This window comes from Alligator mississippiensis, chromosome 4, assembly GCF_030867095.1.
Source record: "Alligator mississippiensis isolate rAllMis1 chromosome 4, rAllMis1, whole genome shotgun sequence".
Classification (NCBI taxonomy): Eukaryota; Metazoa; Chordata; order Crocodylia; family Alligatoridae; genus Alligator; species Alligator mississippiensis.
Genome location: NC_081827.1, coordinates 80,154,838 through 80,181,404, shown reverse-complemented (window position 1 = coordinate 80,181,404; position 26,567 = coordinate 80,154,838). Strand labels below are relative to the sequence as shown.

At 43.4% G+C, this 26,567-nt stretch overlaps 1 protein-coding gene across 3 annotated transcripts in view; it reads right to left on the bottom strand.

The window, feature by feature from the left end:
* TMTC2 (transmembrane O-mannosyltransferase targeting cadherins 2) overlaps window positions 1-26,567 on the bottom strand; it is a 408,111-nt gene that overhangs the window by 155,127 nt on the left and 226,417 nt on the right. For all 3 annotated transcript variants that reach the window (XM_059726136.1, XM_019494181.2, XM_019494183.2), the window contains one exon: window positions 23,960-24,788. In XM_059726136.1, coding sequence (XP_059582119.1) covers window positions 23,960-24,788 — 829 coding nt within the window. The remainder of the gene's footprint in view (window positions 1-23,959; window positions 24,789-26,567) is intronic.

Below are 26,567 nucleotides of genomic sequence, written 5' to 3'. Positions count from 1 at the left end.
TCCTGAAGTGAGGAAAGCCATCAAGCAGAAGAAGAACAACAAAGCATCTGGAGCGGATAGATCCCTGCTGAAATCATCAACAAGGGAAGACCGGAGCTCACAAAACAGCTTCACGCCCTCATCTTCAGGTTCGAGAATGATAAGGAAATCCAAGACAACCTCAGAGATGCCATGACTGTGACAATCTTCAAGTCAGACAATCTGACTGTTGAAACTACAGCAGGATAACCTTGCTGTTCACCGCAGGAAAGATCATTGCAAAACCCTTCTGAACAGTCTTCCACTTGCTGAAGAGCTCCTCCCAGAATCTCAGTGTGAGTTTAGGGCAGGGGTGGGCAAAATATGGCCAACGAGTCTTTGTCCACCCTGCAGCAAGTCCCTCAGTCCCCTGACCCAGGCACTGTCCAGCTGTGGCATGTCCTGCTGCCCCTTGGGCATGCAGCAGGGCAGGGACAGCTCTACAGCTGGACTGCTTTTCTAGGCATCCCTAGATACCAGTAGGGACCTGCGCTGCCCAGCCCCAACCCCATGCACCCTGCACCTGCTCTGGGCTTACCCACCCAGGCTTAGCAGCAGTGGTGCAGGACAAAAGCTGTTGCTCAGTGCAAAGGGAAAAGCTGCCCCTCCCCCTCCTGCTGCCAGCCGTTCCCTGCTGCAGCCGCCCAGAGCCTATGCTAAGCTGCCTGGCATCTCCACTGCCATCACTGATGCTTCCAGGCTGCCCCACGGGGCAGCAGTGACACTGCAGAGCAGACGCAGGGCAGCCCCATGAGGTGGCTATAGCAGGGAATTGCCGGCAGTAGGAGGGGGAGGAGCTGCTTTCCCCCAGCACTGAGCAACAGCTTTTGTCCCGCACTGCTCCTGCTGAGCCTGGGCACATGAGCCCGGAGCAGGCATGGGGCATGCAGGTTCAGGGCTGTGCAGCATGGGTCCCCACGGGTACCAGAGGACTGGGGCTGCTGTCACCTGGGCTGCCCAGAAAGGCAGTCCAACTGAAGAGCTGCCCAACTCTGCGGCATGCCCAGGAGACGACAAGATGTGCCATGGGCAGGCGGTGCACAGCAGGCGTGGGGTAAGCCAGGTCAGGGCTGTGCCTGGGTTCCAGCTGATCCACTCTGGTGAGGGTGAGTCCAAAGTGGGCGTGGGGCATATTGAGACCATGCGCTGCTGACAGTGGTGGGGAGGTGCCACAGGTCACGCGGGCTCCGAGGTGCTGTGGGGGCAGGAGGGAGTGCTGACCGCTCAGGGGGGCATGCATGGGGGCTTCCATGCCCACCCCAGCATACTAGCATACTGTCCCCTGGACACCCAACCACAGCCTCCCCACACACAATCACACACCCCAGAAACACTGCACCCACCCACCCCTTTTGTCCACACCCCACAAACCCCACACTCTCCCTCACATGCACGCTTCCCCACACACACCTGCATGCCTCTGGAGGGAGTCCTGCTCACTGCTACACACACATACCCCACCGCACACACACACCCCCACACATGCACCCCTAGCCAGCCTCCCTCTCCACACACCCTACAAACCCCATACCTACCCACACACCCACATACCCCCACAAACACTCCTTCCCACAGACCCCGATACCCACCCACATTCACATCATCCCCCACACACCCACCCCTGCATACACCCCTACCATATACAAGAGTAAGACCTCTTTTTAAGCTTTATGCAATCACCTCTATATATACAACCACACAAATGCACATAAATCAGGAGAAAAATATTTTTAAAAATAAAATTAAAATATGTTAGAATCAATGTTTGATTTTTAGTATACATTTTTTTTTCTGGAAGGAATACTTCTGGGGGTCAAGGGGAGGAACTTCCGGTGGCAAAGGTCAGAAGTTAGGGGATGGGACTTCCAGTCCCAAGATGGTGACCAGAGATCAGGGCACCTGTCAAGGGGCAGGGCTACTCTTGCAGCCATCAACAGCTCACCAGAACTCATTAAGTGGCCCTCCACCTGAAATAATTGCCCGCCCCTGGGTTAGGGCATCAACTGACATGATCTTCACCGCTCACTAGCTGTGGGAGAAATGTTGGGAACAATATAAGCTTCTCTACATGGCTGTTTTTGACCTGACAAAAGTTTTTGACTCTGTCAGCTGAGAAGTTTTGTGGAGGATCCTTCTGAAGTATGGATGCCCACCGAAATTTGTCACCATTCTCTGCCTGCTCCACGATGGTATGTGAGTGGTGGTTCTCAGTAATGGATTTATCACAATCCTTTTAGGATTAAAATGGGACTTAGGCAAGGCTGTGTCATCATTCCAATACTCTTCTCAATATTCCTTACCGAAATGCTATATCTGACCACCAGCAAGCTTCCAGCCAGAGTGGAGCTAAACTGCTAAATGGATGGTAAACTGTTTAAACCCAGCTGACTATGAGCCAAAACCAGGACCACCCTGACCTCAATCACTGAGATCCAGTATGCTGCTCGTGCTGTAGTGTTTGCTCACTCAGAAGCAGACCTTCAAGCAATCATCAATGTCTTTACTGAGGCATACAGAACATAGGACTGATGCTTAACATTCAGAAGACTAAGGTCCTCCACCAACAAGCTCCTAATGAACAGTTCCCAGCTCTGGTAATCCAGATCCATGGTAGGACTCTGGAGAATATTGAGTATTTCCTGTACCTTTAAAGCTATCTAAAGCAGAAGGCCGACTTGGATGAAGAAACTCAACAGTGCCTCAAAACATGCAAGTGCACCCACTGGATGCCTGAAGAAACAGGTGTTCAAAAATCACAACATCAGATCTGAAACCAAGCTTGTGTTTTAACAAGCAGTCATGATCCCCACCTTGCTATACAGAGCTGAGACATGGACAACGTACAGGAAATACCTAAAGTTGTTGGAGAAGTACCATCCTGTGGAAAATCCTCCAAATCCAGTGGGAAGGCAGACATACCAATGTTAGCATCCTCCTGCAAGCAAACACCATGAATATTGAGGTGATGATCATCTGCCATCAATTTTGTTAGGCCAGCCATTTCATCTGGATGTCTGACTCCAGACTCCTGAAGCCAGTTTTATTCTCCCAGCTCAGCCAAGGTATACACTCAAGAGGAGGGCAGACAAAGTGCTTCAGGAATGTCTTCCAAGGCCAATTTAAAAAACAACAACATTGATGTCAACTCATAGGAGACTATCACCCAGGACTGCCACAAATGGAAAGAGTCTGCTGCAGAGATCTCAGTATTTTAAAACTACACAACAACAACAGGAGTTAGAAAAGAGGGAGCGCAGAATCAGCATGTCCTGGACCAAATCAAGAATCCAGTGCCACCCACCCCACATTGAAACATGGACACACAGATATGACAATCATGGAAGACAATCATCCTCATCTGTGAGGGATTGCCAAAGAACTATCTTACAAGTATAGTAATGTATAAATGATAAATTAGCACTTTAGGCCCTGTGGCAGGATCACCATAATGCAAAAAGTGAGAAATAAAGTATAGCACAATGGATCTCACCTCCCTGTAGGAGAAAAACCTATGAAAATTTCCAGAAAGTTTATATTTTTTTCCCATGCAGCCACAACCTTTTTCTAGCCTGAATATATCAATCACAATGTTGAAAATGTACTAAAATGCCCACTTTAACCTATGTTTTAACAAAACTATGTGTTGTCTTATGTAGCTAGGAAGAGTAACTTATTTTGTGGACCATAATTAAACTAGACTAGTCTATGCAATGATGATAGTTCAATGGGCACATAGTTAAAGCCTGAAGCCAGTGTAGAACCCCACACAATGGTCATCTGTGAATTATTGCATAAGTGTTTCATCCTGCTCTCTCTTGTTGTTCCATGGGGTAAGAATATAGCTGACAGTTCTCATGAGTCCCAGTACAGTACTTTGAATTCAAAAGCCATTTCTGCTGTAGGCTAGTATATGGCCTTGATCAGCTCACTTTATCTGCCTATGCCTTTCTATTTCTATTCCCAATTGCTGTTTCTTGTCTACTTAGATTGCAGCCTCTTTTGATCAGCAACTGTTTCTTGCTACGTGTTTGTACAGTGTATAACACTATGCAATTTCCAGACCATGCTTAAATACAAATAAATTAACATGATAATTTTGGTAAAAAGGTAAGTAGTAGAAATTGTTTCCATCCTATAAAAAAGATTCAAGTACTTCAACAGAGCCATGGGTACTAATCAGTGGGTTCTCTTTTCAGGATCAGTATACAGGGAGAGAACAAAACACTAGTTACATTGTTCTTATTTGACAGGTTGTCATCATAGCCACAAAGTTAATTTTTTATTTTTTTTTTAAATGTTCTGAGGTTAGATTCTTAAGTTGATGATCCTTTCCTTTCTAGTATACTTTACTATTTAATGAAGAGAGGCAGTTAGCCTAAAGTCAGGCAAATGGTAGGGCAGGAAGTATGAATTTTTTAACTGCTAGCTTTTAACAAGCAAATTTTGGCTGAGTTAATCATTTTCTTCCAGAAAAAAAAACAAAAATAATTCTTGCGTGAATGGAAGTTTCAAAATAGCTTCCCAAATAGAAATTTTTGAAATCTTGAACAATGCTCTACACAATTTAATGTACAACAGAGATTAATTATTACGCTATGTTTTAAATAACTTTTATATAATACTTAGTCATCATACCTCATGAGACATTCAAAATGATTAGATACTGTTTGTAAGGTATTTGAACAAACATGCAGTAAGATATGTTACAAGTTGTTACTTTGGTGGGTAACAGTTTAACATATAAGAATCTGCCTTTAAAAGTAAGGGTGTGCAACAGAATATTTTGGCTTCTCTATGTGTGAAGGAGTGAGACAGAACTTACAGCATGGAGGGCCAGCAGGGCTGCAGCTGCAGCCCAGAAAGGAAGGAAAATACGCACCCAATTTCTGGAGCCGCATCTCACTCAGGATTGGTGGAGGGAGGCTGCTCAAAGGTATTTCCAGCCCCAGAGAAGGGCAGAGAGGGGTCAGTTCCCTGCAGGCCACAGGGAGAGAGGAATGGCTGAGCATCTCGGCAGGCAGAAACTGCAGAATGTGCCTGAGGAATGCTGTGGGAGTGACCCTGAGGCAGGCAGAGGCCTGCGAGCAAGTGTCTAGTGGGAATCTTCAGAGCGGAGCTGCAGCTGAGGATCTGGAGCAAGGGAGTCCACAAGGCCAGAGAGAATTTCCGGACTAGAGTTTTTCCAACAGAGGATCTGGAGGAGGGCCTAAAGGGAAAAATCTATGGTCACAGGTAGAGCCTTCCTGCACAAGGGGGAGACCCCTAAAAGACTGTGAACATTCATAGGGGTGCAGGGCAGGCTAGCACACAGCAAAGGATGGACTAAGGGATTGTTTTGAGAGCCTGGCAAGAAGGCTGCTGGGTTTTTTTTCTGTGATTTCTTTTGCTGTCTATTTTGATTTTGTTTTGAGCATAGGCCAAGACCAGTCCCTGGAAGGGTGTACCAAAAGAGGCACTAGGACACCCTGGGGTGCAGAGGTTACAACAGGCATCACTGCAACCTGGCTGCAGAAAAACATCATAAAACACCATCCGGAGAGGCTAGGCTGGGGTAAAGGGGAGGTTTGAAGCCCCACAGCAGACACAGGGATCAAGATCAGGCAGGATCACCGTGGGCATTGCCTCTCGGAAAGATATAGGTCAAAGTCGTGGCAGGCGAGAAACATAAAATCCACTTCCTGGCAGACCTGGTGATCCAGAGCCAAGGTCTACCCTGTCGCCACCTGTAGGCAGACAAGCACGGAAAAGGACCAGCAAGCCCTATAATACTTACAGACACACTGTGGTATTCACATTTTCCACAAAATTCCAAATACATTAAACTTAGAAAAATATACCATAAAAATTAACCATACCAATTACTATATTTTTTGAAGAAAGGCTATTTGTAAATGTATATGTTCATTTCAATACACTACCCCATTTGCTTATCTATCAATGGGAAATACTGTACTTTTTATGTTTCAGGAGATAAATGAGTAGCCTCTACATCCCCATAACTATTAATATTAATGTTCTATATAGGAATTTTTCATATCAGCAAATATCTGCTAATGTCTAGATCTACCCTAATACTTGCGACTCAACTCTCAGTGCCTATACATTATTTTTCTTGCCCGTTAACTGTGCCCTTTGAATTGTTTGTTCAGCTTTTCAATTGTTGATATATTATATGGCTTAAGACATGACAGCCTGTGCAACATGCACACAAAGAGAGCTACAAGTCATTCATTATCATCTCACCATGGTTACTGAGCCAAATGAAGAATTTTTGGAAATCTCTGAGCCAATGTCGTCTCAAAGCTTTCTTGATGCATATGGCTATGAATAAATGCAGATATTTTCAGTTATACTTGTTCCAATGGTCTAAGATTCTCAAGCCACATGGTACATTCCAGTTTATGTAACAGTCAACTTCAGAGGTACTTTGTAGCAAAGGGGCTCTCTCAGCCCAATCAAACAAGCAAAGACCTTGAATGTCTTATGAAATTGAATTGATCTTGGCTTCATGAGTTAGGTCAGACTGTACAGCCTTCGCTTACTCTAGGAAGCACTTACTTAAATATTTCCATTGTTTTCAATAGATCTAATTACAGGACTGAATGATCAATAGTTAGTTATGAGGCTTTAGAGTGTATCCTTAGTAATAAATAACATGTTGCTAAAAGGATTTCCATTATGGATCTGCAGTGGAAACTACCCCTGAAAAAAGACACTCAGTATCTGACCACTTCTACCTTCCAGTAGGGTTGTGTGAAGTGGGCCCTATTCAATTCAGGTTTGGATTCGGCCCGAATTGGGGACAGTGATTCGATTTGTTGATTTAGATCACTGTCCCTGATTTGATTTGGCCAAATCCGAATCTGAAGATTCAACGCTGATTCAGAGAATCAACAATTCGAACATAGACACAGCTTTAAATGATTTTTCTACGCATCTCGAGGTACCATCACAGCTCGTGAATGCTGTGATGCTGGGATGGATGGAGCATCCCACAGGAACACCGGGGGGTGGGGGGAGGGCAGGGGGCATGTGCTTAGCGGCGAACCCAGAAGTGCTCCTGGTCCTCTGCCATGGAGTGCATGGACCCTCCCCGTGCCCCCCCAGCTCAGGGATCAGCTGCAGGGGGACCCCAGGTGCCCCCTGCAGACCCAGGAGGCACTAGTTGCCAAGCCAGGGGGGAGCCACCAGCATTCCCTGGCAGACCCAGAAGTGGACCAAAAGTGCTTCTGGTCCACTTCCGGGTCTGCTGATAAGCACAATGGGGACCCCCCCACACACTCCTGTGGGACACTCCATGTGCCCCAGCATTGCAGCATTCATGAGCCGCCTGGTACCTAGAGGTATGTAGAAAAACATTTAAAGCTGTGTCTATGTCCAAATCTTTCCGAATTGATTTGGAGGGTTCCAATTTGATTTGGAGAGATTAAACGGTCTCCCGATTCGATTCAGAAATTTAGGAACCGAATCAGACTGAATCTCCACTGAATTGAATCGGAGACCAAAGCTTTGCATGGTCTTACCTTGCCGTCCTGTTTCATAGGAGGAAGTTAATTAAAAAGACACAGACTTTGAGAAGCAAGAAGAGAATAGTTTATGCATGCTGTACCTCACAGGACAGAATAAAATTGAACTTTTTATTACTTTTAATTGTTCAAGTGTTGTTCTAACTGTCATATAAACTCTCACCAAGGGTTATTCAAAATGAAAAACATTCTAACCATACTCACTAGATATTACTAGAAAATAGTTGTCCCCCAGTGTAACAACTACAAATGGTGAGTCAATGTAGAACATACAATTTCAGTTTGACCTTCCTGCATATATATATTTAACAAATTACAACTTCCATGTTGTGTTCTGAGACTATTTGTAAAATTATTTTGCTGGCTCTATAAAGTTCTGGGATATCTGGCAATATCAGGAGAAGTGCTTTCATCTAGCAGAGTGGTAAAAAAGGTGGGTCATTAAACACTGATGACCTTTTATTTAAATATACCATATTTGCCTGAATCTAAGATGAACCCAAATTTAAGATGACCTACCCTCAATAATTAAAATCTATGTATGGAAAATCTTGTTATAATTTTCCATGTATAGTATCTAATTATTGGAGGGTCATCTTTTATTCATGCCCCCTTACTGCTGAAAAGGGGAAGCAGTTGGAGGGGCAGGTGGTTTAGGGAGGTCAAGCAGCCTGTCCCCTGCTTATGCTTGCTGCCCTACCACCCCTACCCCCTGCCTGTCCCTCCACAGACTCAGGCCCCTCCCCTTTTCCCCACCAGCCTCTGTTCCCTTCTTCCCTTGCCTTACCCTTGCTCTGTGCTGGCAGGAACTGTCCCCATTCTAGCCTGAGCATGGCCACAGGCCAGCCCCTGTAGGAGGTATGTGAGCTGCCTCCCACTGTTACCAGACCAGGCTAGGGCCATGCTCAGTGTCCCAGGCTGGAATGTGGATGGAGCAACGGTAACAGGGGCAGGGAAAGGGACAGATAAGGGAGCAAAGACTGACGCAGGGAAAGATAGTGGAAGAGGCTACAGGGAGGAGATGGCAGGGTGCAGCAACTGTGGCTATGACCCCAACCCCAGGTCAGCGCCTGAGCCCCAGCCACAGCAGCTGTCTACCACATCCTTCCTCTCCCCACCCCCATACTCAATTCTAAGATAAGGCGCTTTTCCTCCCATGTTAAATGCAGAACAAACCTCATCTTAGAATCAAGTAAATACTGAAAGCCCCTTGGATAAAGTCAATGATAACAGCAAGAAAACTAGTCTGCCTAAATAGGCTGGTAACTGAGCACTGGATCACGTAATGAAACTGGTGATGAGGAGTTCATCTAGCAAAAGCAACTGCTGTTTTATAAAAGTAGGTCTCTTTCACCAGGCATTACACATAGACAAAGATACAGGCACCCATAGCCAGAGAACTGTTTAGATGAATAAGCCTTTTTCAGAAGAAGAAGAAAAAAAAAAAAAATCGGTGACTCCTAGATATCCACAGGGACTCTAGCTTACACTCTTCAATCCCTCTTCCCCAAATGATTCAGATTGCTGCAGTGGCATAACAAGCCAAGTGGGTGCCCAGGGCAACCCTAGATGACATTCTGAGAGCTGGGGCAGAGGGAACACGTTCTGAGAGCAGTGGGGTGGAGTGCACATCTGGGAATGGGGCACTGGGAGGGGTGGAGGTGAGAAGGCAGCACTCTTATCTTCCAGTAACTTCTACACAGTCTCAACTGAGCTGCTGCTGCTACACATACTCTGCCTACCCTGGGTCTGTTGCTTTTAAAGCAACAGCAGTCAGGGACTGTTTTGGAGTTCTCAGCATGGCAATGCTGCTGGAGTGAACTCTGTAAGCCTGGGAAGAGATTATGCTTTGCTGAGGAAATCAATGTAGTGAATATCATGCAAGTTTCATGATGTTTTGTGCTGTCTAAAGAGTACATGCAAACCAGATTCTTAAACAAAGTCTGTTGCATATACTAAATATTTTAACTCCCTAGAGCGGTATCTGTATATGGACTGTCTGCAAAGTTGAAGCTCTAGGAAAAGACGTGCTTAAGCAACTGGAATGTTAAGCAAGAGAAGTGTTACTGGTCTTTGGGTATGAAAGAGTTGGACCACGTAGTGTCACTTCCAGGAAGGGGTAATAAGCAGAGCATGCGCCTTAGAAATGAGCCGGAGGCAAGAGAGACGGTGCTAAAGCCTTCCCACACCAAAGGAAGCTTCAAAGTGAATAAATTTAACATGTGAGACCTAAACATAACATGCCAAGTGCCCAGCAACTGGGCTTTGTCAGGACTGTGATAGTCTCTAGGCTTTTTTCCTTCTGTATCTGGCAACAAGAATAGACGTATACTTGAAAACCAAAACTAACTTGTTAGCTGTTGGTCAAATAGGGGTTCAGTGTTTTCACTGACACAATGAAAAGCATCATGAAATTATTATTTCAGATTTTGCCTACAGCGAATTATAGCTACAAGCAGACAACACCTTTGTCACGCCATAAAAGTTTTATGACAAGACAAAACACAAGCATATAGAAGTTTTTAGAACATAAGAACTGCCATAGTCCCATCTTCCTGTGTTCACATGCCAGAAAATGGATGTTGAAAGGGTGAGTGAACAATGTATGACTAGGGTTTTTTTCATGGTTCCTCTCCCACTTGCTAACATTGGAGGTCTAGAAAGCTCCAATTCAGAGTTTGTACCCCTAACTTCCATGCTTAATAACTACCGATACACCCCTTCCTGCAAGAATTTGCCCAGTCCCTTTTTGAACTTGGTTATAAACTGTCAGTTTCCACAAGGATAATGGAACACTCATTCTAACTGTGCCCTGCAGCTTCCTGACTTTAATACTGAGTAACAGTCCACATATTTAACCCATACTACATGTCCCATGCAACAAAAGCATTTACATTACGAGTCTCAAAAGGCAAGATGGGTGTAAATAACTGTCATACTGATTCAAGATCTCATCACTGCTGGAACAGCATAAAGGGGATTCAGGGCACAAAAGAATAAGGTCCATTAAGAGTTCTGAATGGCAAAACAAAGCAATCCATCGCCTATTTTATACAAAAAGGGTGCATTTACCTTTTAGAAGTACTAAAGCACAGTGCAGTATGGGCAACTACTACATTGTGTGCATAGTGAACAGTTAGATTTCATCGTTGTGTCGCTGTGTAGACCCACTTGAGTGCTACTTCACTGTACTGCGCCATACAGCAACGTAGCATGCTGCTATGTCTCCATAGGGAGATGTGTAGATGTGCCAAAAAGATACAAAAGTAAAGCTTTCTTGAAATGACTACACTTTGCACACTTGTTTATATTCATATAAGAGAAATATCTGGATGATCTCATTTTTCCTTCCACTATTAACAAAATAGCATCTGAAAGTCATCTAAGTAGAAAGAGATTTGGGTGCCTAAATTTAAGCACTGAAACTTTAAAAAAATAATAAAATAAAAAAATCACTTCTATATAAAGGTAAAACTCTTAAGTATAGGAATAATTTTAAAGAACCACCTTTCCTAAAACTATCAGGCACTCTTCTCTTTATTGGCGTGACTCTATTGGTGTTTGTTATATGTGGAATATGAGATGAAGAAAAATGTTTACCAGCCATATTTTACACCACAGACGTTAAAACTGGCTCTGAAAAAGTAATATGCCCCAGATACTGTATTTATTTGAATCTAAAATGGCCCTGAATTTAAAATGACCCCCCAATAATTAGATTCTATATATGGAATTTTCATAAATTTGTTTTACACTTCCAGGTATATAATGTTCTAGGTACAGAATCTAATCTAAAATTAGTCTTAAATTCATCCCCCTACACTGCTACAGCAAGGGAAATAGTGGCAGGGCTCCCTTGCCCTCTGTCCCCCCAGTTCTTCCTCATGAAACCTTCTTGACTTCTTGACTTCTCTTCCATCAGTCCTACCACCCCCAGCTCCTCACAGCCTCTGCCCCTCTCCCCAACTCCCCACAGTCTTTGCCCCATCCCCACACTGCTCCCTGCAGTCTCTGCCTGTTCCTCTTACTCTGCCCTTTACAGTCAGATGCTGTTCATTCTCTGTTCCCTCCTAGGGAACAGCACATGGAAGCACAGCCCTTGCCTGGCTATGCAGCAGCGGGGGCACTGCTGATTCGGTGGGCAAGGGATGGAGTTTCCCTATGCTTCATACCTGGGAAGAAGCCAGGTCCATGCCAGAGCCAAGCTGCACCTGACAGTAAGAGGGGGAGGGAAAGGGATGGGGGGGTGGCAGAAGCTGTAGAAGTCAAGTACAGGGGAGGCAGGAAGCTGCTGCGGGTCTGACTTGGCTCCCAACACAGGCTTAGAGCTAGAGTCAGGGCTGCAGCAGCCACTTCTTCTACTTTGTATGCGAATCTAACATTGGTGACATGTAGAGAGTGCACATGCACCAGGTGCGGCAGTGTACCCCCTGCAAAAAGGCACTGCCAACACTGCTGGTGGTGCCTATTGGCAGTTGCCACTCACCATCCCTCTCCCCTCCTCACCACCTACACCACCGGTGGCATTTGCAGGTGGTCCACAATCACTGGTGGCCACCACCAGCATCTGTGGATGGTTGCCAACCTCCCCCTCTCCCCACCACTGACAGCACCATGGCTGCTTGCAGGAGCTCTCTGCTTGCCATCACCACACTCCTGCTGCCGACAGCGCCACCACTGCTGCCTGCAGGAGCTCACCTGCCCCCAGTCTCCCGAGGTACAGTGTTCATGGAATCTAAGATGGGGGGCTTTTTCCCCCCCAGGCTGACGGGAAAAAACCCTGTCGTAGGATTTGAATAAATACTGTAATATCACCATCTCATGAAATGGGGTTTCTTTCCTCCTTTGCTTCTTAAGATGTGCAAAGATGATGTCTAAGCATCAAATCACTTTTTACAATGATAGTGGTAAATGTTATCCTCATCTTTAGGATTAATTGCTTAGAAATGAAATGTGTCTGAGGGAGAAAAAAAAATTAAGTATACTGTTTTTCCCCAGAAAAATATACTCACATACAATGAATGTGTCAAGTGTCCTTTCGAAAGGCAGATACTCACCAGTGATTTCTGATTTGGTTTTAAAAGAATGACAGTAATACTTTAGAAAATGAAAGAAAGAAAAAAATACTGATGTTAGGAACTAAAATCCAGTTCTTTTAACTGGAGAGCAAACCACTTTCTTTCTGCTTTCCAAGATTCTCAAAGATTCAGATTGTTTAACTGGGGCTAGGCTATACGTGGGATGCTCAGCTGCACTAGCTGCCTGTAGCTCTTTCTGAAATAACTTGCTGTGGTCATGTCCTCCACACCCTTCAACTATTCAGAGCAGCAGCACCACCCACTTAGGGAGGGCCCTGGGTTATTTTCTGAAGGTATCAATTTTATATAACAGACAGTTCTACGGACCTACTGGCCTGAGCTTTCTCTTTTTAAAGTTGTCATGCTCTACATACGATTGATGGATAGGCAAAGTCTTTTCTATGTATTTCAAAGTTCCAAAGTAAGAATCATGTTGGGCCTTCAAAATCTGCTCATTTCGTCTGAGGGAAGAATAAGTTTAGCTCACTCTTCCCATATAGTTCATATACTTTTAGACAAGTACTATAAAGACTGATGAAACCATTTGTATTTATCTATATCTTTAACAATACAATTAATAATAACAATACAATTAATAAAAACAATAATACCTCAAAAATCTTTGACTTGCATAAATAAGTTTATTTTAGGATTGGCTTTATTACTTACAGCAGCTGCTATAGGAAACCTAGCCAATGGTTAGAAGCATTTAGTTATATTGACTAAAATATGTATTTGCTTCTTACGCTAACTTGTCAAATAGCTACAGGCTTCAATCAAATTTTGATAAATAAACAAACCAACCACAGGCAGGAATTAAACATGAAAAATATCATCCTTAAAAAGTTAAAGATCGAGAGTAGGAAGCAATTTGAAACAGCCGTTTATGAAGGAAAGTCTTACAGAATCTTAAATGAAGAGGTGTTTCTATACTTCTCCTCTGATAACTGAACACCTAAAATCTCCCTAAATGTGCTTTTAAATGATCTCTTTCTTTGTGTTTTTGTTGAGGAACCATATTTATTCTCCATATCTAGTTAAATAAAAACTCTAAACTTATTAGTCTCCAGGAACTGCCAAGAACAAATACCTGCAGCAAATACCATATTTACTCAAATCTAAGATGATCCTAAATTTAAGACATCTCCCCAATAATGAGATTCTATATATGTAAAATTTATACATTTGTTATAATTTCCCAGGTACAGAATCTACTTATTGCAAGGTTGTCTTAAATTCATCCCTCTCCACTGCTACAGCAGGGAAAGCAGTGGCTGGGGGGGAGGGGTCAGGTGCTCCCCTTACCCTCAAGTCCCCACATTTTTTCCCCCTGCAGTCTTTCTTTCTGTGACCCCTGCCACTGGCACCCTTGCAACCCCCCTGCTCCCCACAGTCTCCATCCTTTCCCCCCCATTCACCATAGTCTCTGCTCCTTCCATTCCACTTCCCAGGCTCTGCCCCTTCTCCCTGCCACTTGCTGCAAGGTGCTGCTTGGATTCTGTTTCCTCCCATGTTACAGAGCATAGCATGTGAAGAACGCAATTTTGGCCAGCCCATTCAGCAGCAGTGGCACTGGTGATTGGCCAGGCAGGGGACAGAGTTTCCATGTGCTCCATGCCCAGGAGGGAATCCAGCCTGAGAAGGAGCCCAGGTGTTCCTGACAGTAAGGGGATGAAAGTGGGCAGGGTAGGGACAGAAGCTGCAGAGGGCAAGTGTGGGCGGGGGGGAGGGGAGCAGGCAGGACAGGAGGCTGCTGTGGGTCTGACTCTGGCACAGGACCAGGGCCAGAGTCAGAGTCATAGCAGCCATTCCCATCCTCTCCCCACTCCAACTCACACTCACTCAGTCTCTCTCTCTCTCTCTCACACACACACTTTTTTACATGAATCTAATATGAGGGGGCCTTTTTTCCCCATGCGGGGGTGGAGGGGGGAGGAAGTATATGGTGTTTTATTAATATGGTAGTGTAATTTAACTGTTTTTTTAAAGGAAAATCCAAGGTGCATCATTAATAACATTCTTAACAACTAAAGTAGTACGTCCTATACAGTATGTATTCAACACATTGTGAAATGTTTAATTCAATATCTAATGTAGCTCCCATTTTATAGCTGGGAGAATCTGAGACAGAGAGGTAAGGTAGCATGCCTAGAGCCACAAGGGCAGGCAGCAGCAAAAAGGCTAATGGAACTCCGGGGTGCCTGACATCAAGCACTGTACTCAGACCACCCCAATTAAAGCAAAAAGATGTTGAACTCTAAGGTATATGCAATTAACAGATTAGATATTTAACATAATTTGAGTGAAAGTCACTGAACCAAAATTACTTTAAAGTCTTAAATTGTATGGAAAACATTCCCCAGTCCACCTGTAGCAATATCCAAATAACCAGTATTACTCCTATATTAGTTCCAAAGACTTTCATTATTGGTAAACATGAAGGAAATATCAGAGAAACAAATGGTAATTACTAATCATTACTTTTGCTGATGCATTGGTCAAATGAGTCAATATTTTAATAGCACGACTCCAAAATGCTCAAAATGTTAAAAGTTGCCACTTAATAGTTCTCACAGTCCATTACTCTAAAGTTCATTTAGTAATACAAACATGAGGCACCTTTACACGTACATCGAGGCTGCTCCGCACACTGTGATTACAGTGATCAACTGAGTCTGCTGGAGCGTGGTAATTACCACGTTCCAGCAGACTCCAGCGTCACATGTATCAGCATCCCCATGCTGAAAAATGGGAGCGGGGGTGCTTTAACTAAAGCTCGTTCAATAAGCTTTAGTTAAAGTGCCCCCACTACCATTTTTCAGCACAGGTACACTGATACACATGAGACTCTGGGCACTTTAATTACACCAGCAATCTAATCCACACTAATTAAAGTGCCCCCCCCTAGCTCCTGCACCTCCCAGAACATGTGTATAAGTGCCAAGCATGCCTGGTATAGGTACTGAAAACAAAGCCAAAAGTTGTGCCCAGTTTCTTGATGGTAAATTTTCAGTTAGTAACAATAGCTCTAAGTCCCTTATTGGCAAGATTCAATTGGTTAGAACAGGTCTGAGGATACTGGGATAAGTACATGGTTTCCCCCATTCAGCTATTATTGAAAAATGTCACAGAGAATACTAGTTTGTGACTGAGAAAATTCTCTCATTCATGATTACTATGAAGGTACTACAATAGTTGTGTTGCATCTACATGACCAGCAGTTATTTTTAAGATTTGAAGTGGAGGAAGAGACACACTGCTGACAACCTTTGTCTGTAAGGAGTTATTTTCCTAAAGCAAATATGTATAATAAGAAAAGACTGTCAGATCAGTGGAAAGGCCTATGTTATTTCTCTTCTAACAAAGCACTCAATAACACTGGAGCCAAAGAATACAAACTACACGTTATAGTTTTAAGGAAGGGAAATATACTGTGCAAGTCAAATGTGAGCTCATGTTTTAATGTTGTAAAATGAAGATGAACAAAAACGTGTCACTGACTTTCTACCCACACTAAGAATTAAAATGTATTTTAAACTAAGACATTCTTCTGCTGTATTATGTAGCAGTAGACTAGAATGGATATTAACACTACTAAAAAATGCATAACAGATAAACAAAAAACCCTTACTATTAAAAATTATAATTGTTCCAGGCAGAAGTCAGACAATATAGCATAAATGGCATTCCTTCAGTTTAAACTAACAACTATTATTAGTGACTTAAACTGAAAGTATATGAACTCAATACCTGCATCTGTAACAAGTACCTAGTTTTGTAAATGTGTAAAAAAATAAATAAATAAATAAAATTAAAAAAAAAAGCTTGAAAGGATCAAAGTACTCTGTACCTAGTTGTTTAACTGACCTGATTTGCTATGCCATTGAACATAGTCATGATCAGATCTTGGCCGTAGTATACAGCCACTCCTTACTAGTAAAGAAAGATAGCACAGCTATGAATACAAAAATAGGCCAAAATGACCAAACCACTTCCCTAGTTTAGCACAGTATGCAAAATAGGGTAGTGGACAGTCCAAAAATAATTATGCTAGCTTTAAATATGATGCCAAGAGAGATTGAAATGTCACATTCTGCTGAAAAAAGACTGTTATCCAGCCTTCCAATAGTCCATACCCCTGAGAAGATAAAGACAAAAATTCATTATACAGACTGATGTGGAGGTGAGACAAAAGAAGAAAAGGAAAAAAAGAAAAAAAAAAGAAAAAAAATGAAACACTTTCTGTATATATTCATACCCAAAAGCTTTTGTAGCCAATGAGATCTATTACCTTACCACTGCTCGCATGCTTGATTTCCTGTTTCTACAAGATGATACAACAATTGACATGCCAGTCAGAGCAGATTTCATTTAAAGTGAGGTCTGTAAACCTTAATTATTTATTAGTTCTAAATTTAAGATGTTTAGGATAGTTTATTTTAACCACAATCCTATGTGAAAAAAAACAATTTAAAATATTGTTTCAGGACTATTTATCTATCTAAATTAAAGCTATACTGAAACAATGTTTATCTGGATATGACAACAGTAAATAAATCAATTTTTTGATGCCACAGAAATTAGATATGAGCAGCTTTTACTGATATAATCAGTAGAAACAAAAACCCTGTTTTTCCTATCATTGACCTTAGATAATATTTTGGAGTAAGTTTGGTCAGTGTCTACTATATTACAGAGCATACACCTCTATACATACAAATTCATTATTACTGTCGTTCATAAAGTTCAAAATAATCTGGGTGAAAAAGAATGAGTCTACTACATAGTATAAGTAGAAATAATAGTATGACATACCAGATACTATTATTCTGTGGGTAATCAACAAAAAAAAAAATCGCCATCAATTTTGAAAAGACACGTAAACTACTATCCTAATCCTTAAACGTAAAGCTGGAAAAAAAGGAGGGAAAGAAAAAGCCTTCCTCATTAAAGAAAGAATTTAATATTCAAGCAATGGAAACTACTTCATAACACTGACTGATCATTAAGTTGAAGACAGTCACAGAAAAACACATCCCCCCTATCTCCCCAATGTTGACATATATATAGCCATTCCAGAATTCATAAACTACATTAATCAATCTAGTTTGTTTTCTTTCCAAGTGCTGACAAATAGGGAGACACTAGTCGGCTCATTTTGGAGTTATTTTAAATACTAGTTATGAAAAAGTTGCTGTTCAATCAAAGGCAGAAGTGAGCATGCACACTAACAGATGCAATAAGAAATCTCTTATCTTCACTTAACTTCCACCGTGCAACATGCTTCCATGCAGTTTTTCATACTGGCAAAAGCAGTAAGAAACATCCATAAATTGAGGTAAGGCTGCTGCAGTCCAGAAAGGGTGAGAACTCCCACAGCACTTAGCGTATGTAGTCTGCTCACACTTGAGACAGCAATGAAAACTTATGAAGGTCAGAAGGAACAGAGAAACCACATCACTGACACACACCCTTTTCTGACACTCACCCTTTACACTTGCCCTTTTCTTTCCTTACACAGTTTGGGGAACCGATTAAAATACTGTTTCAAAGCTCCATGTTAGCAGAAAACAAAATGGCTTCACTACAGTTGGCCCACAGCAAAACTGTTCTCTCCATAGGCCTCTGGCTACATCTCTGTCAGTGAAGGAGCAAAGGATATCTTTGTAACAATTCCTGTTCTTAGTCTGATAAATCATTGTTGAAATGTTCTAAACAGGAGAAGGTAGCAGAAGGAAGATAATAGCATCTTCAGGGAGAATGTTTTTTTTTCTGAAATCAACCAATTGCCCTAGCTTCCTTCAGGCCATCAGCTTTCATCCTAAAATACTACTCCCATCATCTACAACCAAGCTCTACATTACAATCACATTTGCTCTGATCCCACTGACCAGGGTGTATATCTTAAAGACCTGGAGCAGGGATTTTTACAATTAGAATATATTCCCAAGATGGGCGCCACTCAAATCAACAAAGCCAAACTCAGACCTTGCTCTGACATAATACAACATAATACTAGGGCAAGGACAACAGAGTCCCTCTAATTGTAACCAACAGCCTCCAGCTTTTACACCCTAGACACATCATTAATTACCTCCACCCCCTCCTTGAAAAGAGTATGAGTGCCTCAAAGTAACCAGGAGGGAAAACCTGTCCTGGTTTACAGGAAGCCCTCTAATCTTTAATTTCCCAAGGAGCAGGCTACTTAATATCCATTCTCACCAAGGCAGCAGGCCCTGCAATGGACCCAGGTGCTGTGCCCCAATATCAATACAGACCACATCATCACTGGACTGATTAACATGGGTTATAAACAACCAAGGTTCATTCACCTGCAACCCTACCAATGTCTTACATGCCATCACCTGCTTACAGTGCCCCTCTGTAATCTACATTGTCTACAATGCATGATTCCTACATGAAAGAATGAATGCAAATTTATCTGACATCAGCTCGAGAAAGACACAAAAGCCTGCAACAAAACTCTTTTACCTTCCTGGACATTCCAGTGCTGACCTCAGGTTAGCTGTTCTTAGGCAACTGTTAAAAAACTGATTCAGATGGGAAAGAAGAGTAAGAAATCATCTACAGATAGGTCATGTTTAAAGGGGGACTACATACGTGTATCCCATTACTTGAATTAGTTTTTGTGACCCACTTTGTTCCTATGGGTTCTTTGTTGGTATGTCTTTCCCAGCACTGTTCTCTGCCCCTTCCTCCATCATACCTTTTCTTTCCACCTCTTACATACAAATCACTCTCTCCATTCTACATTTTGCTCTATGAACATCCTTTCGCAGCTTAAGATGAAGTGAGCTCCTATTCACAAAACCGCTGCTATATATAATTTAATTAGTTAATGAGGTGAAAAACTACCCCGCCTTCTACTGAGGCAGAGTGATGGGAAAAAGAACAGCAACCTTCCTGGACAGCCAGAAAGTCACCAGTAAAACAGCTATTTCTTTCACCTGGATATCATATTTTGTATCAAAAGTTTAAAAACAAACAGAAAACCCAAAATGACAAGGCAGACAGAAAAGAACCTATTTTATGACATCCTCATTTAATTAATGCAAAAGAGTTTGGAGCATTGATTTCTTAATTCTTTGGATTGCTACTCAATCCCAAAACCAGTTGGGATTGCTCAAGTTAAATGAAAAAAACTGAATGCACTTTAAAAATCAAAGTTTACATACAAACATTCAGTTTCTCCCAAAAAAATCATTGCTTTCCTAGGAAACACCATGAGCCTACAAATGTTCAGAATTTTTATCCCAGAGTGAAAATGCCTACTCAGGGGAAAAAAAAAAATCACCAGGAAACAACCATGGTTAAATCACTACTGGGACAGCAAATGTCTGTACATGTTCTCTTCAGAGAGAAGTCAGGGAACAGTCCTTCAAATTCCCAAAGGGCTTTGCTCCTCCTCCCCCTTCATTCCAGGAGAAAGTGTATCACTCACCGGATTCTACTTCTCGAGCTAATCAAGCAGCACTACCCCTTTCACAATTCTCATATTGTGCAGTAAGGAGAAACAGGTTGACCCTGAGCTCTCTGGGTCAGCTAGTCAGGACTGTTCTGTACACTGCTGCCGTCCATCTCCAGTGCATGCTAAGATGTTTGCACAGAGGAACACTGTCTGCTACGCATTAGCACTGCTCCTCAGGGTCTCAGCATTCAAATGTCTGTTCAGGTGTTGCTGGGTAAGTTTTGCTACCAGAAAAACAAACTTCTCCCAAATTATTTGAATGAGTATACACAGCCAAAATCAAAGATAATCTAGGAAATATTCTCTATAATGAATATTGCTTGGATAATGGGATGCCATTTCTGAGACAACATCACCATCTGATATGTTGTCTTCAAGGCTGCTAAAGGTCTGTAAAAGTGATGTTGACTTGCCAGATAAGAGCCAATGCAACAATATATAAGCAATAATGTATATAGTTAAGATGCGAGATGCAGGAATAACAGAATGAATGCAGGATGACACCAACTAGATTGTCTTCTGGGAGTGGACTGCTTACTTCACCATTTCTAGTCACCACCTACATCAAAAAACGTATTGTTGGACAACACCAGGAATGGTAAGGAGGACTCCATCAGCGGTCCTAGAAAATAAATGGCTATTCCACAACCTCTGATGTTTAGGAAGACTCTGTTAAGGATATAAATGATAATGGGAAATAAAACCAACAGAAGTTACCTTGCCAAATGAACACACGTTTTCTTCTGTAAAAAGTATATCAATATTTGCTGCGCATCTTATCCTGTCAGTGAACAAATATACCTCATTGCAGTATGTAAGCATTCCGGCATGCCGTCAGCCCACACAGCCACATTTATTCTCTACCACTAAATACTTCTTTTGCAAAACATAAATAAAAAATGGGATGCACTTAGCACAGTCACTTACTTTCAGCATCAGGTTTTTATAACTACAGATTTTACCCAAGAGCTCTAAAAATATGAAAAAAGGTTTAATAAGTTTAGATTTAGAAACTTTAGTACTATTTTACACGATGCCTTTCCAGCAAAACCTACTACTTTTACTCTCTCTTCCTTTTAACTTATGGCAACATTTGCATTTACATTTTATCATCATAGTATTTAGAATATGGATGATTATGGTCTAAGCAAAAGCACAGTTTTATCACAGCAATTCCTGATCCAACATCACATAACTAAAGATTCTAAGTACAGATTCCTAGGATAAAGTAGAAAATGTTAACATGGCATTTAGTTTCCATAATTAAATATATGAATAAACACACCACTTCCCAGATGCGGGGAGTTATAAATATGGATATGCTTACACCAGTGGCTATCAACTTGGACTTGAGACACCCCTCAGTGGACTAAAGGCACATCTGGATAACTTTTGTGAATTGAGTAACACCCAGTTTCAAAAATGAATTTATATATTACAGCACTTACCTCCTTGAAAAGAGGCTAGACAGCTGGGGTAAAGAAGGATCCAGGCAGGAACAGGGCAGCCTGCACTTAACTGCTTATCTCATCACATCTCATTTATCTTCTCATACTTCATGGAACCCTTCAAAGGATCTGGCAGCATCCCAGTGCCCCCCACACTCTGGGTGGGAATCACTGGTCTACAATGTAATAAAAAAGTAGGGCTAAAGCTGCACTAGCTTTAAACTAACAGCTTGGGTACTGGTAGCAGTGTAGCCATGGTAACAAACACCCTGACATGGGCTAGCTGCATGGGTATTTACTCAGGGGGCCACAATGAACCTCCATCCTGCAGCTATACTTACAACCTACCTAGAGAACTAGCCAGCTTAAAATCAGCTATAGGATGTTTAAGTGAGCTGCAGTCACATTTTTGATCCACTCCAGTGTAGGTACATCCTTTGAGTAAGATATTTGGCTGGTGTTACAAATCCCTGATATTTATGCATTAATATGTTAATATAAGTGGCTATGCTTATTTGGTTCCACAGTGTTTTCAATACAACATGGGTTCCAGTCACTTTTCAAACTGAATTATTACAAGCCTGACTTTATGTGGCTACATCATTTGCAATTATACCCAACAAGAAATTCAGTCAAAACTAATGGAAGCTTTATCACAGAGAAGGCAAACAGACTTCATCCTCTGAACAGAGATTACCACTTAAGGTCTATATCAGTGGTCTCCAACCTTTTCCAGTAGCAGATCACTTTTGGAAAGGGCCGTGGTGGAGGGTGGAGTAGATGGAGGCCTCCACACCCTAAATCACCACTGGGGCCCTGATCTGCGCCCCCCCCCAACCCCTTAAACGGCGGTGAAGTAGGGAGTGGGGCAGGGGCAGGCCGTGAAGCAGGGGAAGGGCAGGACAGAGCCATGAGCAGCTCATCTGAGGGGTGTAGGGAGGGGGGCGTGCACCCCAGGAGGGCATGGGGGGGGCATGTGCGGGGCAGGCCGCAGCTGTGGGCTGGAGCACTGGGCCACTGGGAAGAGCCTGGCCAGCAGCAGTACCTGGAATGGAGCTACAGGGGGGGCTGCAGCCCCCCCCAAACCTTGTTTCCCAGTGCTGCTGCCCGCCGCAGCGCAGCACAGTGCAACCTCCCAGCTTCCAGCAGCAGCCACCCCACCCCGTGCAGAACCTGAGCACACCACTCCCATGCCCTCAGCAGTGGGGAGGGGAAGGCTGTGGCATGGTGTTCCTGGTGAAGGCTGTGTTGCGCTGTGCTCAGGGTGGGTGGTGGCAGCACTGGGAGGGGAGCCTGGGGGGGGCTACAGTTAATTTTTGGGTGGCTGCAGCACCCCCTCCCCACCGTGGCAATGCTCCCAGCACTGTTGCAGGCCTTTTTCCAGTGGGCCAGCTCCCCTACCCCTGCTGAGAAGAGCCAAGCCCCAGCCCCCAGCTGCAGCCCACTCTGCCCCACCTGCAGAACCAGGGGCACATGCCCCCGTGCCCTCCTGGGTACATGCCTCCCCCTCCCTGCACCCCATGGACAAGCTGCTCATGGCTCCATCCCACCCCTGCTGCAGCTGCCCGCACTGCTCTGTGTTGGGGGGACGGGCGTGTGCCCTCCCCCAACTCTATGTGCAGGGCAAGACAGCTGTAACTTCATGCTTAGCTTTGCACCATGGACTTGGTGCCCTCAGCTGCAGTGGGGCACAGGGCACAAAGCCCAGTGCACAGTGGCAACTGCCTCACCCTGCACACAGACTGGGGGGGCACGTGCCCCCTTAGACTCTGCTGGGGTGTGTGCATAGACAGAAGCCCCCCAAACACCTGGATGAGCAGCCTGGGCTCCAACCCTCTCCCAGCCCAGTGGCTGGGGACCCACTCATCCAGTGGCAGGGGGTGTGGAGGGGGATCATGCCATTCACCCAGCCCAGCCCTGGCTACAGGGGGTGTACCTCAGCCCAGCTACATGCACCTTGCCGCTCCTATGTCCCGCCACTCCCGAACTGCATCCCAGCTGCTTCCAATCATGGAAACTCTGATAGTTGATCTCAGTCTGGGGCGGGAGGTGTCAGGGCTCCCCAACCGACCAGTTGATCGGGAGAGACCAGTTGGTGGCCACTAGTTTATATAATGCTAATGGTAAGCATTTGATTCCAGAGTACTTAAAATAAATAAATAAATAAATAAATAAATAAATAATCTTACCTCACATTCCCATTTTCTGTATATCAAGGCCAAACCTGAACACCTAATCAACAGGTTTTCCAGCTTTGCCTTCTTTTCACTGCACTCACATGCATACTACTGCACCTAAATATACAGTTCTGAAATGAATCTTTTTTAAACATAGTTGATAAACCTAAAAATAGAAGAGAGACAGAGGCAGGAATAAAATATTCACCATAGAAAGTATTACCTTTGGCTGGGTTTACTTTTATCCCTGACCTATACAGCATCTCCTCATTCTGCCAGTCCCCATTTCTGACAACAGTCTTGAGTCCATAGAAAACAATTAATGAAGCAGTGGCATAAAAAATCAAGTTCTTCAGAAAGCGCTTTTGGGCTTTGACATAAAGGGCCCTGACACCCACTGTAATCAGCAGGCAGAAGCCCATACTAGGAATATACAGCACACGCTCTGCTATTACAAAGCCTACATAGAAAAATAGGTTTGTGGCTGGAACAAAGGGCACTATTAACAGAGACAGAGACAGAACTACAATGTTCTCAGTTGAAGGAAGTTGCAGTCTCTGGATTACATGTTTTTTTATGCCATTCTCTTCTTTTGATGCAAAGCTGGACTTCTGCTCCAAGCTCCTATATTCCATGTCTGAGTGGCAGCTATGCCCATTAGTATTCTGCTTGCCATTCATTACAGCTTTCCCATTGCATTCTCTCTCACTGCTGGAACTCTTCAAGCTAGAGTAGGCAAGAAGGAGGAGTCCAGCATAGAAGGCCACAGTGTGTAGATTCCTCCAGTCACTGACTGTTTTAAGAAGAGGCACAGCATCCATGGACCAATCAAAGCTGAGGGTGTCCGGGCACAGCAACAGCCAGAGGTTCTTGGTCGGCAAGTAAAAAAAGGTCAGAGTGCGTGTGAGAAAACTGTCTGAGTCAGCTGCTGGGTTGTCAGAGTTGGAAAAGCTTGGCGGCTTGTTGCCCATCCAGTACAAGCGGGCACCCAGCAGTGCAGTCCCCCAGAATGTCAATAAACCAATGCTGAAGTAAAGGGACAAATTCTTCCTCTGAAACCAAAAGTAAAAGAAAAAAAAAGAATCATCAATACAAAAATGACATCAGAACCTTGAATTCATACTAGGGCTGTTAAACACACTTTGTTAAAACACTGTGTTGTTTCTTATACATGAGGTGGTTTTTAATGTACCTTAGTGACCCACATTCCCACAGTAATTTCACCACCCCGCCTCATTGTCTGGACAATAGAAATCTCTGGATCTTTCCCAGGTTTTAAGTTAAAAGAGCTGCCTATTTTCGCTCATGGACTAGAGGCCCATGCTTTAAGATGCATATGTAATAGATTCCATTTCAACTGCTGACCACCTACCCAGAGATGTCTTACCCTTTATAAACTCTTATCCAGATGAAATGTACAATGTATCACTTTCTACTGTATTCAGCTCTCTCTCACAGCTCCATTCTGTGGCTAATTTTGTGGCCTATTTTGCTGCCTTTATTATTGCTAATATTTGAATGTAAAGCTTGTAATAGTTGCTGGCTCAGCAGCATTAGGATATTGAGAATTTACTCTACAGACTGAAGGACCTTTTCAAGAAGATAAGAAATTAAAGCACTTCCAATCAGATGCCATATTTATTTTAACTAAGACTCTTGACAAAAGTTATTTGTTGAAGGTTGAAGGTTGAATACCTATCAGTTAAGAAACATAAGAAAAAGCATGTTTGCTCCCTAATGAAGTACACCACACTCAAACCAGTGCCCTAAAAGGAGGGGTAAAGGTGGTATGGAAACTAAGCCATTCACCTCTCCACCCCTATTCAAATCCCCCTTGTATCCATTAAGGTTTTTGTGTAACACTCCACTTACTCATGGATCCATTTATGTAGATTATAAATGTTCTGAACTTGGGGGGTGGGAGGGGGGTGGGGGAAGGACAGGGGGACGATACCCAAACACCTTTTTCATAAGAAAACACAGAAATGTATTTGCTTTGATGATGTCAGGGAAAGAGAGAAAGATGCCACCACCTCTATAGCCTGAGGTGGAAGAAACAGGTTCAAATCCCTGCTCCAAATCATGGAACCAAAAGAAGGATTGCAGGCTGCAATGCATCATGGAGATACCTGAATAAACTAAGGGTACAGACAGACATGACAATTTTTGCCTAATTTGGCCATAGTAAGCAGTTTATAACCATGACCAAACACAAGTGCATGGCTGCAGACAGCTTCAAAAATGACCGACTGGGTGAAAATCTGATCCCTCATTACATGAGGGGTCAGATGAAGAAGTTTCAAAACAGGCCTGCCTGCCTCTTAGTCTGTTGCTGTTTTCAGAATGGGAGAGGGGAAAAGGAGCAGATTGAGTTTGGTGTGGGGGGTTTTCAGTCCCTGCTGGAGGGTGGGGTGGGTGTATTGAAGCCTTACCCCACCCCTCCCGGAAGTGTTGGCATCAATTCATCCACCCCACCCTCCCTCCAGAGCTGGCTGGAAAACCCCTAGTATGAGCTCCCTCTGCTCCCTTTCCCATATCCCATTCTGAAACAGGGACAGGCTGGGAAAGAGGAGGGGCCACTGCTAGAGGAAACTGGCTGCAGGCTTCCAGCCAGCAGCTAGATTCCCCTTGGGGAGGAGCCATACTTCTGTCTGCACCCTAAATGAGCTTGTTCTGGTACCAGAAGCAATTCAATGACACTGGAGCCAATTCACACTACCTCTCAAAGAGTTGATTCCTAGTTCTTTGTGGGAAAAAATGTCCTTGATCTCATGAACCATAAAACTGTTTGTTTCTTTGTTTATGCCCATTGTTTGAAGTTAAGATCAAAG